This window comes from Tauraco erythrolophus, chromosome 7 (assembly GCF_009769465.1).
Source record: "Tauraco erythrolophus isolate bTauEry1 chromosome 7, bTauEry1.pri, whole genome shotgun sequence".
Lineage (NCBI taxonomy): Eukaryota > Metazoa > Chordata > Aves > Musophagiformes > Musophagidae > Tauraco > Tauraco erythrolophus.
In genome coordinates this window covers 22,925,190-22,940,129 of record NC_141471.1, presented here as the reverse complement: position 1 = coordinate 22,940,129, position 14,940 = coordinate 22,925,190, and the positions used below count along the sequence as shown (strand labels likewise).

Sequence of the window (14,940 nt, the reverse complement as noted above, 5' to 3'; positions counted from 1 at the left end):
ATGAAGGTCCCTAACGTTGCCCGATTTCTGAAGTGCAAGGGAGCAAGAAGGCAGTGCCGCCTCCTGCCTGGTGCTCCCCGAGGTATGTGTCTGGTGGCTCACAGTGATCAGGAGGTGCTGGGTGCAGGTGAGGCAGTGAGGTTTGCTCTTCTGGCTTTGTTCTCCCTTGGAGGCTGACCTCTGGGATTTCGACAGCCTCGAGCAGCCACTCCTTTCCAGGAACCAGCACAGCACCCTGTAATTCCCAGGTTATACTGGGAAAGGTACAAGTGCACAAGGTGTGTTTGGGCTATCAAGAACACAGCACAAACTATTCAGATTTTCAGTCCTAAAACTGGTCTGCTACCTGGCTGAAGCGATTCCTACCAAGGGCTTTTTTTTTCTTAATGAAACATTTGTTTTACTGCCAGCTGGCCCTGGTGCGGCTTGAGGAGCAGAAGAGGGTGAAGAAAAGGGACTGTTCCCTTTTGCTTCTTTGTTATTACATAAAGTCCAACCAAGAAGAAAGTGGAATTCCTCTTGGTCTCGTACTGGACCAGCTCCAGAATAAAACATGGCTGTTACATTGTCATTTGTACTGTCCGGAGTTGTAACTTTTACGTAAATAGGCCACATGCTATAAGGAAATGCAAAGGCAAATCAGTTCAGGCCAAAGAAATTTTTTGGTCTTTCTAGGCAAGACCTTTGGCAGCTGATTAAGAGATTTATGTTGATTTTTATTTTCTTTTTTTTTTTTAAGAGTTCTAGAAATGTCCTTTCCAAAAAAAAACCTGTTAACTTTGCTATTGTTGTTACTGTATTTTGTCATCACTTGAAAAAGAAAATTCAGTTAACTTTGCCTGTAACCTCCTAACATCTGTACCTAGTATTTCCTTGTAATTTCTTATTTCACAATTCAATTTCTCCTTTTTATTTTAATCCTGTAGCCTTTCCGAAGGAACTAACTCTTTTTCTTTCATTGCCTTTCTGCTGAGCAGACAAGGAGGAACAAATCTTGTACTTAGCAAATGCAATCATCTTGGCAACAAAGAAAGATGCCAAATTTCCTTGCTATCACATTTTTGCTACAGGTGCCAAACAAATACGTTGCTGCGCTTCAAATAACACTTTCACACCACAGATTTTTTTTTTACATTTAGCAGTTTTTCTAAACAAAATATTTCCATGGTAAAAATCTGCTGTGATAAAGCCAGCCTTCCGTGCAGTTACAGGGGCAGTCTATAGTGGCTGGGACAGGAGTGTTGTTTTTTTCAGGTTTCCACCTATGCATTTGGAAACCCAACTGCTGACGCCTTGCTCTGTGATCTGGGTAAGAAGGGATACATGGCATTTCCTGAAATTGTGGCTGCTTCTTGGGGTGACTGTCTAATAAGATTGAGCTACTTCACAAAAAAAAGGGAGATTGTTTTTAAAATGTTTTTCAGGTACCTTTGGGTGCTGGTCTTCTAGTTGCAATTATGCAGAAAGGTCAGTAGGACAATGACAATCTCATTTAGAAGGGAAAAAATTTTATAATATCCTGCAAAGTGAATTTCACTTAAATCCTATGAAATTCAATCCTATCTCATCTCACACATGAAAATATGAGACTGACTAGTTTCCTTGATGGTATTTTTACACTGTGTAATTAATGTGTAAAATTTAAAAGCTGAGGCTGAATTTCTGTCTTTGGTATTTTGCTGTTAATTTGATCCCATCAGCTCCTCAGATGTCTCTTCAGGAGATAGAGCAGGAAAGAGATATAATTATTTGTGTTATCACCTGCTTTGCCCTCAGTGAGAAGTCAATCTTTTTCAAAGGCAAAATTTGTGCTGTGTGGACTCGTTTTTTTGAAATGTGGCATGTGACACAACATTTCCCTATTTAGCACTCAGAGATTTCTATCTAACCATCCAGCCTTTGAAACCAAGAAGGACTGGTCACTGTCCTCTCTTCAGCAGGACTTTATTACCAGCAACTCTCATCATTCAGCTTTTGGTTGGAAAAAAGGAAAGCAACATTTACCATGATGTTCTCCGGGTTCTTACTTGTTTTTTCTCTTGTTCATAGTGCTTTGCAGGTGACGGGTAAGTGCCTCCCGCTTGCCTACTCTAAAGGTGTCTGAGAAATTGCTCCCATGTCCTCTGGTATTTCGAGGTGCTTTATGGTTCTTTGACACTGCCTATATATACATTATTGCTTTGGGAAATATAGATGGGGAGCCTCTTATTGGCAGGCAAAAAGCAACAGCAGGATCTAACAGAAAAAAGAAATGGATAGAGAAGGGAGTAAAGACTGAATTCTTAATGGCTTTATTCATTTATAGTGGCACTATCATTTCAATAATCCTGGAAGATCAGGCCTAAGAAAATTGTAAGATATGTTTAAATGACTATTTTTTTTTATGCTTTATTTATGTGTTCTGATTTTTGAGCTGTTGGTGTCTGGGTAACAGTTAGTAAAATCAGGCAGGAAAAACTTCAGAGTAGTGAAATGTGGAATTATTTGAAGGATATTCAGATGTTCACAGATGATGACTGTGTATTCCAGAGAGACTTAGTGCTTACAAAGAAGATTATTTTTTATTCACTGTTTTGAACAGACTCACTGAATTCACTGGCACTGATAAAGTGGGTGAAGTAAAATTTGTGTGAAATAAAGTTGGATTAAGTTTAGTAAAGTTATTGTAGAATTGCAGTCACACTATTACTGCCATCCCTTTCACTGCACGTCTTCTGCAGATGGCTTTTGGAGACCCGAATGTTTAATGCTAAATCATTTTTCCTTTATAACTGCTGAGTAAAACTGTTTGTTATGGATTGCCCCAGAGTTTGTGTTTTCGTTCTTTTTTTTTTTTTTTTTTTTTTTTTTTAATTGCACATAGTATCACTGCAGGGCAGAGTAGTTATTTTCAGTGTACTGTATGTTATCAACTAAATTGATTTCAATATTTTGCAGGCTTTTTAAATGAAGTTTATTTATTTTTTTTAAATACAATTGAATTATAAATGACGCTCAGTAATCAAGAGATATATCAGGGACCAAAATCAGTTATGAATCCCACAAGGTTTGGAGGGAAGTACAACCAGGTTTGTCACAAAGTACACTGCAAAGCAGCAGAGCAAATTCATAGGCATGATCCACTACTGCTGCTGATAAACTCACCATAGGCCTGAAATTAGCTCAGCTACCTCTACTTTATGTTGGAGCCACCACTGTAGACATTAGCAGAGAAACCACCTGGAGAGCTAAGGACCCAACTTCTGGTACAGGTGGGCCTTCTAACTTCCACCAGCCTTTCTTCATCACCAAGTGGTGGTCAGATGTCGCAACTATCCAGTCCTTGATATTTTCTTAGACTGCGACTGGTTTCCCAATGTCATTCCTAGTTTTACATTGTAATGGCTCGTAGTAGATACTGCAGGTCTGGTAGGTCAGGAAGGCCAGAGAGCTCAGGGTACCTCCTGTGAGACCCAGAGCTGTTCACCCACATTTATACAGAGAAAAGAAAGGAAATATGGATTTAGGGAAGGGGGGAGGACAAATGGCTCACCAAGTTGGCTGTGACCCCACTAGGAGACTTGTAAGATCTGGCAGGGTGAGGGAAGTTTGTAGAGGTCAGAGGTCTACAAGGCTGTGTACATGAGGACGGATGGAAACAGAGTAGTGGTGATAGATACCAGTGTGGTCGAAGGAATTCATGTGACTGATGTAAATTAATCCAACAAACTGTACTCAACTCTGCTGAAGCTGCTGACTGCCACTAATCTGCAGTATGGTGACATACAGTAATGAAATACATATCCTGTTGTCTACTTTATTGATTTTTAATCAGTAAAATTGATGTTGCACTGGGCTCTGTTCAAAAACCTCATGTTTTTAATCTAATATGATTGCAATGACTCCTTTTTCATCTGAGTGGGAAGCAGAGTCTTGTCACATATCCACTATCCATATAGTCTATATTAACCTTTTACTCTGTTTTGTTTTTATAGAATTTGAAACATTTTTAATATATAATAAAGCCAACAAGGTCTGCCTTCAGGCTTCTATTGCGCAGTCAGTAAGAACTGCCACTTGTCATCAAGACAATGAATCACAAAAATTCAGGTGGATCACTGATCATCAGCTTATGAGTGTGAGACTGAACCTATGCCTGGGGGTGCCATCAAAGGAGGATGAGGCTGCGATCACTCTGTATCCATGTAATCAAACGAGTGAGCTCCAGTGGTGGGAATGCAGAAATGAAAGCCTCCTTGCAATCCAAGGAGAAGATTTGTTTTTTGATCCTGGCAGTAAAGAACATGATAATGTTTTGTTAAAGAAGGGGCTGAGTGCAAAGAATATGTGGAAGATCTATGGGACCATGGATGTTTTATGTTCCCGGGGATATGAAGGTATAAGGAATTGATTCTTTCATCCATTACACTAATATCTTTGTGAGTGTTAGATTGTTTGAATCTTTGACTTTGATCATTCTGGTTTCCTTGGTGACTATCAGAGTTTTAGAAAATCAGTGTACTGAGGGATTTAGCCTTGAATTTAATGTCATATTTATATCCAAGTACATATTATCACATATAATATATGTATATTTATATATTGTACAATATACACACTATTTCAGTATTTGTATTATATTAGTATTACAAGTATTATAAGTATTACATATATGTATTCTCTAAATACATACACTGTATTAGTATATAGATATATACATAATTACTTAGTCATGTATAAGTATTCTCTAAACTCATTACTGCTCACCATACTGCGTCACTACATTGTCAGTAGAGAATATAAACACTGAAAAGTTTCTTATATAGCAACATAGAAATGAAATTATATCCTCAAGAAAGAAACACAATATGGGTAAGCTGAGAAAAGGCTGGAAGTACCACTTTAGGCAGAAGAAGTGTGGCTTTTGTGACTCATCAGATGATGATGCTGATGGCATAATTATAGTTACCAGTGCAACTACCCTCTGTGATTAGCTGAAGTCTAATTGTTCCAAATGGCTTTCCCACATCCAGAATGAATGTTCTGAAACCTACTTTACAGGATGTTTGAAGTATTAATCCCTGATCCTTGCATGTGGGAGCTGCTACACTGTATGTGAGATACTTAAATGGTCATTGGTAAAATAGAGAAGAATTGTTTAACCTGATGCTTACTTTTTCCAGAAAGTAGGACATCTAAATATGTCCTCCTTTTGCACATTTTATGTAAATCTTAACAGTGTTTAGAATAGTATTGTCTTTGGGTAGAGTTCTGGAGCCTTATTAAGTTTGTAAAAGCATCTTAGTAAGAACAAAAATCCAGTTGTAGATCTCATCGATGAAATATTACCTTACATCAGAATAGCACTGCTCTAAAAGATACGTCAGCAGCTTAAGTACGAGAAGGTGTCAAAATGAATTTCGCTATGGTTATTGGAAGGGTAATACAGAGAGCACTTTGAGACGCAATTCAGCCATCAGCATAGGCTTCACGGTTTTCAAAATTTACATTGATTTTTTTATTTTCCATCCTATCTTTATAATTTTGTCTTCTCAGAGACCTTTACGCTGTTAGGAAATGCTTTTGGGGCCCCCTGTGTGTTCCCTTTCGTGTACAACAAGCAGTGGTACGCGCGGTGCACAGGCGCTGGCCGCTCCGACGGCCGGCTCTGGTGTGCCACCACCGCCGACTATGACACAGACCGGCGGTACGGGTTTTGTCCATCAAAAGGTAAGTTACCTGTTCAGTGTGGTATTGGCAAACCAGCACTAGCAGAGTATCAATATCTTTATAATAACACATAGTTTACAAAAATTTTAGTATATGACACATTGCCACGTCCTGCAGCTCTCTATGAAAGGAAACAGCACACGTTGCATAAAGATGAGGAGAAAAGTGTGACTGAAGAGTAAAACAGCATGCAGTTCCCATTAATCGTGATGGAGCTGCTGAGCAGCACGAAAATTTGAGCTCCTCAGTGTTTCCCAGGCAGGATGTGTGCTGTCACCATTGTATAGCCCTTCTCTGAGGACCCCCGTTGCGATGGATGTGGGCACAAAAATGAGTGCTGTCGGAAGCTTAATGCTGAAGTTAATATTTCAGTCCATATGATTTTCATGTTGATATTTTTTTACTTAAGTGGAATGTGTCCTTTTATCCATGATGCTGTTAAGCCCTCTTCATACTGCCTGGGAAGCAGTTTTTCTGCTACTCCTGACAACTGCCTTCCGTTCCTGGCAATTCCCTACAACTTCAGTCACTTTCTGAAAACTGTCTTCAGTTTCTGTGGCCACCATTTCCTCCAACTCCCTTTATGGCCTTGTTCTTGACAGGTGACCTTTGCATTCAAGGTGTTGAAGACTCCTCTGGACACTTCTTGACTTTCCTCTAGATTCCTCCCATTCAACATTATGTCTTTAATTATTAAAACATCTCTTTACTCCAGTTGATTTAAAAGATGATTTTGATGTGTTTCAAATCCATAGTCAAATATGCTTTCCAGGTCCCTACAAAGATACCAAGGACACTGAGCCCAAATAGCATGTGACATAAGGTCAATGAATAATTTTCAAATCTTTTGAAAGCCAGTCCCAGCATTCAGTTCTTTTAATTCCACTTCATACTGGCTTTTGGGAATATCTAAATATCTGATTCAGTTTCATACTGTGTTTTATTGAGCACATATAGATCTTCAACAGACCAAAGAAGCAAAGATAATCAGAAGAGGAGCATGATGTGGCTCGACGTCATTGTAGTGCCCGGGCTCTGCAGCTGTGTGACAGGCATATCCAGAAGCTCTTTGCAAGGCGGGATGCAGCTAAGAACTGTTTGATGCTAAACTCAGTTCTTGAGCTGGTTCTCAGAGCTCTCAGTAGGAACTGCTGTTCAGAAAGGGAAGGAGGAGACATTGCATATGTTTTTATAGCTTTCACCTAGGTTTTCTGTCACAGCCCTCCATGCCAAATACTTTTCTATGCAATCACCCTTGTATTAATTCCTGAATTATATATCTTCATGGTACAGGAGACAATATTCAGTATCTCCACCTGTCAGTTTACAGGTCTTAACTTCATCCTTCCCCATCCTGCTCGTTACATTTTCAGTGCTCTTGACAGAGAAGCACAGGTGACATTTCATGAGAATGCCATGCATAAGGAGAGCCCACAACCTATTTTTTTTTCTGTAGTTCAGTTACTATAACCCCCAAAATAATTACTTTCTCCGCAGATAAAGACACCACCTGGACTACAGAAATATTAACAAATGTCCACTACCAAATAAACGCTGAATCGGCTCTCACGTGGCACCAAGCCAGGAAGAGCTGTCAGCAGCAAAATGCAGAATTATTGAGTATCATAGACATTCACGAACAAACATATCTTAAAGGTAAGGAGGTAAAGTAAACTGACTTACATGCAGGATCTGTTCAGTCCATCATCACAGCAAAGCACTACTTGATATGTTTTTGGCTAATATCTTTGGGCCTAAACGTGCATGCATAAGTAAAGAAAATAATTTAGAATTTACAAGTTCGTATCAAAATCACTGACAAGTTTAAACATAGTTCAAAGTGTTCCTGCACCCTGCAAGCGTAACAGTTTGACTTTCTATTTAAAAAGGTTATTTTATATTAAAACTTTGTTGATTTTTTTTAAAGGAAAAATTTTCTGAAAATTAAATGAAAGTTTCATTATTAGTCAAAAGCAACTTTTAAAAGAAATTGAAAAAAAGAGAAAATAGATCCCTTCATGCTGAAAGAAGGATGTGCTTTTTATCAAATGCAGTTTGACATCTAACTTGTTTATTCATTTGCCAGTCTGAAAAATACCAGTTATTCATAGATGCCAAATTGTGGCTCTGCCTACCCATGTAGGAGGTACGGTATGGAATGGTACGGAAGAAAGTATGTTATCACTTTCAGTGGTGAATTTAACTTCTAAGAGCTTTAGTATTATTGTTTATACTCACAATATACCAGTATTTCTACTTACATAACTACAATCTTGTAAAGAATTTAGGCTATTCTATATAAAGACTTTAGTTCTGAATTTACTCTGTGGCATCTCACTTGCGCGTATTCTGGTTAGGTGATATAATAAGAGAGAGTTTTGTTTGCTTGCTTTTTACAGTAGTCAAAACTTTGGCATATTTCACTTTATCAGATATCTCAGTATCTAAAGATATTTGTAGTTAGATATTTAAGAATTGTAAGTCATCCTAGAGACATTACTAGTTACTATTGCTAATAAAAAAGTGATTATCATCTTTGGTTACTTAGAGTTAACAGAAGGTATAGATTCTGTACTGTGGATTGGACTCAACAGACTGGACTTGAAAAGTGGATGGGAGTGGATCGGAGGCAGCCCTTTCCAGTACTTAAATTGGGCTCCAGGTAGCTGTGACTTTGTTTCTGTATTCCTGAAGAAAAAATATGCATGCTTCATATACTGCTTTAATTTCTATTTTCAGGTAGAGATAGCATGAGATATGGGCATGAGAAAAAGTAGGACTTTAGCATTAAGCCACCAAAACAACACGTATTTTAGCTCTTGCTTTAACTTTAGTAAACGCTTTTTCTTCTATAACAATATAAGCCAGAAACTTCTATGTATTGCAAAAATATTTTAGCTCTGAAAGCAATCTAATCTTTCCCAGAAATACAAGGTCTTCAATTCTTGTCTCTAGCAATAGAACTATAAGTGGTTTACATGTTCGTATCCTCTCAAATGATACTACGTTTCACACAGACGTTCCCACTACCAGAGATTTACTGCAGTTCCTGCTGAAACTGGGAAAGATGTGATCTTTGGGGCTGTCACCTCAGCTAGGAGTGGTTTGTCCTGTGCATTTTAGAGCTTAGAGCTCCATTTGTCTTTCAGAAAAGTTCACTTTCTTCTTCTGTACCTTTCCCAAAGGAAGCCCCTCTCCAGAATCTGAAAAACTCTGTGTGGTTTTGAATCCTGAAACAACAGCTAAATGGCAGAATTGGGAATGTGATCAGAAACTTGGTTATATTTGTAAGAAAAGAAACTTTACCTTGGTTCCCTCAGGTATGTTGATACATTTTGATAATTAAAAGTAGAAGGTGTTATCTAGGTTGCTTGGCATTCACATTGACAAAGATGAGCAGGAGAATTTTAATAGAAGTGGAAACTGTTTCTTGTTTATCTGGTTTGCTTTTTACAACCATTGCACCCTTTCTAGGCTGATCTGCAGTCCCACAACATGCAAAACGAAATGGGTAAAAGTGAAGAGCACCCAATATGTTCTATCTGTCTGTGTTTTGGTAGTCAGGTGTACCATTTGAATACACACACTACAGAGCATGAAAGGGGAAAACAAACCAAAAATTCTTTTTCAGAAGAAGGATACTAGTAAAAATAATCAAAAGGAAGAAAGATGGACACATTGCAAAGATAAAAGATATTTTAAGTGAATAAAGATTTCTCTGTTGGTGTTTTTATATGCACATGTCTAGCTGTAAATCTGTATAATTACTTTTACTCTATCAATATATTTAATCTTTTAAAAATTCATAAGCATTCTATGTTAGGGGCAGATCATTTCTGATTTCTATTAACTGACAGATAAGTACTAAGTAATACAGAAGTTGTTAAAATTAATACATTAGTGTATTCGTTACAAACATTTGACTATATAAGAACCTTGGAATTTATATTAAATAATATTTGTATTAAAAAGCTTTCATTTTCCAAGATTTAAAAATGCCAGGTTTAGAATTATATTCATGTTTACTATGTTTTGTATCCATAAATTCCTTACAATGAGAATTTCCAAAGAAAATTCTTACTTTAGAACTTTTGCACAGAGTAAACGAAGATATTTTCAGTGTCATGTCCTTTGCATGGCATTCGAACACCTCTAAAACACTGATATTTGTTTCTAGGTGATATTAGACCTGTTACTTGCCCAAATGGATGGATACTGTACATAAATCACTGTTACAAGATCTTCAGGGAGACTAAAGGATGGGAAAAAGCTTTGACCTCTTGTCAGAAGGAAGGGAGTCACCTGGCCAGCATCCAAAGCCTTGAGGAGCACAGCTTTATAGTGTCTCGGCTTGGGTACAGTGAGTGTTTCTGAGATGGCTTTTGGCTTTATCTGCATGTAAGAAGCACCCGTTAGCTGAACTGAGAAGTAGCAATTGCATTCACATGAAACACTGCATCCAAAGACATGCAATGAGCCAGAGGTCCAGCGGTGCTGGGCTCGTGCCGTGCTTTCTGCTTCAAAACTGATGCCACCTTCTGTGCTGCAACTTGCAGTTACTCAGCCGTCTTGCCTTTGCTTTGCTTTGCTTTGCATGAGGGCAGAAGGACATCAGTCATCCCAGTGAGGAGCTTTCATAGTGAAAGGATTATGAAATATAACTTCCACTTTAAAAGAGTGCTTTTTATGGAAAACCAACATGTTTGTACTGCTTTCTGTGCATTTGGGGAACTTACAGTGTGGCTTTAAGTCGTTCTTTGCATCTTGTTGATCAACTGGCACCCAGATCAGCAAGTTCACAGGTCTCTGCAGAAGTGATGGAAGAAACATGCTAAAGAAAAATTTAGCTCTCTACACTGGCAATTGCCAGATGGAAACGATCAGCAAAACTAGCCAAAGGTGATTTCTAGGCAGCAAGCTGGGGAATTGCCTCATCTGCCTAATGAACTGTCCTCAGGTCACTGCATTTAACATGTCTGTGATCTCACTGCGGCCTTTCTAATAACCACGGCATAAACATGACGAGTCTGTAGACTTGTTGCTACTTTTTGTTCCTGTTAACTATTTTTCTTTTTTTTTTTTCATGCTCAGAGGCAGCGAAAGCCTTAATTAGCTATTGACAAAGTGAAAGATAGTCAAGACAGAAAAAATTCTTTCTTCAGAAAGAGTAATTTATCTGGTTCTTGTTCAACCATAGAAGGAGATATTTTGGTTTCTTATACTTTTTGATTCTGGTGTCCTACCCTAGTTTATTAGCTATTAAAGAAATTGTGAATATTCTTCCGTATCTATCTTTTTTTCTTTCTCATTTTTGTGAGTGCTGCCTAAATTTACCTTTCATTTTCCTTGCTTTCTTTTCATTAAGAATGCCTAAAACCGTAGGATCATACACTGGTTTAGGCCAGAAGGGACCCCAGAGGTTATTTGGTCCAGCCTCAGCTTGGAGCAAGGCTAGCCTCAAGGTTAGATTTGGTTGCCGACAGCCTGAGTTGGATATTTGGTTGCCTGCTGAGTTTTGGATGTTGTTGGAAACTGTTTTAATTTATTGCCTGAAGAGTTGATTTAGGGCTGGGGGTCTGGGCTTAGGGGGTTTCTCTGCTTTTTTAATTTTGTTGAAAGACACTTAAAACATTCATGCTCCAAGTAAGATAAAACTAGTATTTTAAAATCTGACTAGTGCAACAGAACCTAAAACCTAACTATTCACACAGTTCTATATCACCACAGTGTATCAGCATTAGGTTGGTAATTTACTTTTCTCCCACCACTACGAGGAAGAGAAGCAAAATTTTTTATTTAGTGCAAGTATTTAATTACATTAATTTCATTCTTTATTCTAATATCTATGTGAAAAGTTAATTTATAAAATGATCATGCAACACACTAAACTTTATGTTCCATAAATTTATTAAAGGAATTATGTGCTCTAGATCTTGAGGGTGCTGTGTAAGGAGGTAGCAGCATAAGAGGTCTTTTCCAGTTCTGTGTTTCCATGTTTTAGAGCCAACAGACAAGCTATGGATTGGGCTGAATGATCATAAGGTTCCAATGTATTTTGAATGGAGTGATGGTACACCAGTGACATACACAAAATGGCACCTGGGAGAGCCATCCACTACAAACAACAGGCCAGAAGATTGTGTACTGATCAAGGGCCAGGTAACTTTATTCAAGACATATTTGACTTTAATGTTGAAACTGACTTCTTAAAACAATAATGTGCACCACTATTTCAGCAACTGGCTAGGGCTAGAAAAAGTGATGTGGGGACAAAGGATGAGACTCAAATATGACCTTTCATTTAAAAAAAAAAAAAAAAAAAATGAAAGCATTATTGCATCACTGATAACATTTTCTTTTTACGTTCACCTGAAAATCGTCAATGAAATTATTTGGGCTACAAAACAGGTCTCTTAATGCAGTTTGAATGCATTCTCCTACTCCTTTTCCTCTGGTGGAACGGTGGCATGTGGGGATCCCTGCTACCTCCCTTGTGCCTGCTCATTTGCCCATCCTTGCCTGTGTGGGGCCCTGCAGAACAGGTCAGGGACCGGCTACCTGCACCCTCATCCCCTCTCATCACTACCAACTGTAGCTGTGCTACCATAGCCCAGTCTACCATTTCAGTGAATGTGAACAGAGTTATTTGTGTTATCAGCTGGGGGAATTAAACAAGGAAAAAAATATTTCTGTTGTGAAATGGAAAGAGAAAGAAAATGAATAGTTTTCATTATAAAGAAAGAAATCTAGTAATTTTCTCTAGATTATTCATCTTAATCTCATTGTTATTTCATTCTTTTTCCTGCCTCACAGTATGGCTATTGGGCAGACTATGTCTGTGAGAAGAAAGCTGGTTACATTTGTAAAAGAAAACCTATATCACAAATAGCCGGAGAAAAAGAAATTACTGATGCAGGTTGCAGCAAAGTAAGCATATAAGAATGGAACATTAATTTACCAGATCAAATAGTACCTTGTCTGAGAATCATCTAGAATTATTTGAATTATTTATATTATTTACATATAGAATTGTTTTTATTATTTATTATCAAGTATGTCTCTCTGTTACATTAAACTTTAGCAAACCATTTACAGAAACCGCTTAGGAGGAGCCTGTGATTTCACTGCAAAAGGTTTCTAATTCATAATACTAATGGTTATTGTGCTGTATTTATTTTGAAATAACATAACTCACTTAATACATGATATCACAATTATTCAAAAGATATATGGAAACCTTAAAATCATGTTACAGGGTTGGAGAAGATATGGGACTTACTGCTATTTTATTGAACATGTTCCAGCAACATTTTCAGAAGCAAACACCACTTGTGAAGGAGAAGAAGGTTACTTAGCCACAGTTGAAAGTAGGTATGATAATGGCTTTTCCTTGGCTTTTAAATAGGTAAAGTTTGTACGTTCTAAAACACTCCTGGAACTATTGCTCAATTGTAACACAATGTCAAACAGCAAATTAAGTTACCGACAACGTCTCTAGTTGAACAAAAAAAGTGTCTCTTTTCTGTGTTGACTTGTATAGAGTCAGAATCCCATCATAAGGTCCTCTTCCCCAGTCTGAAGCAAGGAAAAGGAGAAAAGGATTCATATGAGATTAGACAAGTAGGATTTGGTTGAATGATTTTTTCACTTGTGTCATTACGATCCCTTCTACAGATATGAACAAGCCTATTTGACTAGCCTTGTTGGGCTGAGGCCTGAGAAGTATTTCTGGCTTGGTCTCTCTGACATGAAGGACCAAGGCACTTTCAGGTGGACCAACGGTGAAGCCGTCTCCTTCACACACTGGGATGCAGCAATGCCTGGTAGGTGCCATGACAGTGGATGGTGGGTGCTCTCTGAGGTCATGGTCTCTATTTAGGTTTGCATTGGCAATGTCCTCAGAATTTTACGTCTTAAGCTTTTAGTACATTTCACAAGAACTGGCAGTTCTCAAACCCCATATTTTGATTTCAAAAGGAACACTTTGAACTGCAGTTTTATATTAGGACATTTGATATATTTACCCAAAATTTTGGCTCATCTTCTCAAAGAGATAAGCAGGAGTTACAGGCAGTTCCTGAGACTATTCCACACTCATCTCTCTAGCGGTAATGTTAGCCTGGGAGAGGAGTCTGAAACAGAGCAACTTTAATAAGGATTTGAAGTTACAACTACAAAATCATAGTATCAAAAATGATCATACCACTATTTTTTTGCTTGTGATGCTAAGGAAACTGCATTCATGGGATCGTTCTGTGTAGAATCACAGAAAAAAGATTTTGAAATGCCATGAGGGAATCTGTTCTCCTCAAGATATACTACATCCCTCTTAGTGAACCTCACCTTCAGTGAGGTTATAAAATGTAAAATAAAATAAAAATAATACAAAATTGCAAAAACCATAAAGTAATAAAACTTCTGTAAACGCTGTGAGAAGAAAGCTTGCCAGGGAGTCTATGGTGCCAGCAGATGATCAAAGTATAAAGAGAGCACTCAGAGATCAGCCTGGAACAATAAAGAAAAATTTAGTTTCCTTGCATCTGTGCTCACTGAGGAAGAAAACGGGCTTTCTGTGCTGGAAAGTTTCTTTGCGAAGGTGTGATCAAAGAGTCTATTTCAAGCTGAAATACCAGGAGAGTAGATTATCAAACCAATAGATGAGACAAAGAATAGCAAGTCAGGACTAAGCACAGCTACAAAAGCATCCAGGAGCTGTAAAGGTTACCTTAAGCATTCGCTTGAAGATGTAACTACCTGTTAAAACTGCCTTGACAGGTAAGGGGTGAAAGAAAGCATATTTGGTGCCAACATTTAAAACAGTTCCAGGGAGAAACAGGCCAATGAGTCACCAGTAAATTAGTTGAATCGGTAATAAAGAATAGAATAAAACCCATATATTGGGAAAAATATAAAATTGCTTGTGTAAAGGGGGGTCATACTCACAGATTTCCTGGGGCTACCCACAGGAGCCAAAAGCATACAAACAAGGGAAATTTAGTTAGTGTTGTCTACCTTAGTTACGAAAAGTCTTTCAGCTAATCTGACCTGACACAGGAAAGCTCTTAACATGAACAAAATGTTTCATCAGAAGGCAGGGAATGGAAGGATTTTTATTATGGGGGCTAATTTTTATGGGGTAAGAGTGTTCACCAACAGAGTGTCATTACGATCTGTGCCAAAGCCCATGCTGTTCAATGTATTTACAGACAGTCTGGAGAAGGTGGAATAGCA

At 38.0% G+C, this 14,940-nt stretch overlaps 1 protein-coding gene across 1 annotated transcript in view; it reads left to right on the top strand.

Annotated features, from left to right (window-relative positions):
* The first annotated feature begins 2,005 nt into the window (after positions 1-2,005).
* The window catches only part of LOC104373255 (macrophage mannose receptor 1), a 33,390-nt gene continuing 20,455 nt past the window's right edge, over positions 2,006-14,940 (top strand). Inside the window, exons 1-11 of the mRNA XM_009979125.2 lie at positions 2,006-2,066; positions 3,975-4,376; positions 5,536-5,709; positions 7,207-7,365; positions 8,258-8,371; positions 8,895-9,029; positions 9,887-10,069; positions 11,711-11,868; positions 12,523-12,636; positions 12,965-13,080; positions 13,384-13,532. Of these exons, the coding sequence (XP_009977427.2) occupies positions 2,006-2,066; positions 3,975-4,376; positions 5,536-5,709; positions 7,207-7,365; positions 8,258-8,371; positions 8,895-9,029; positions 9,887-10,069; positions 11,711-11,868; positions 12,523-12,636; positions 12,965-13,080; positions 13,384-13,532 (1,765 nt within the window). The remainder of the gene's footprint in view (positions 2,067-3,974; positions 4,377-5,535; positions 5,710-7,206; positions 7,366-8,257; positions 8,372-8,894; positions 9,030-9,886; positions 10,070-11,710; positions 11,869-12,522; positions 12,637-12,964; positions 13,081-13,383; positions 13,533-14,940) is intronic.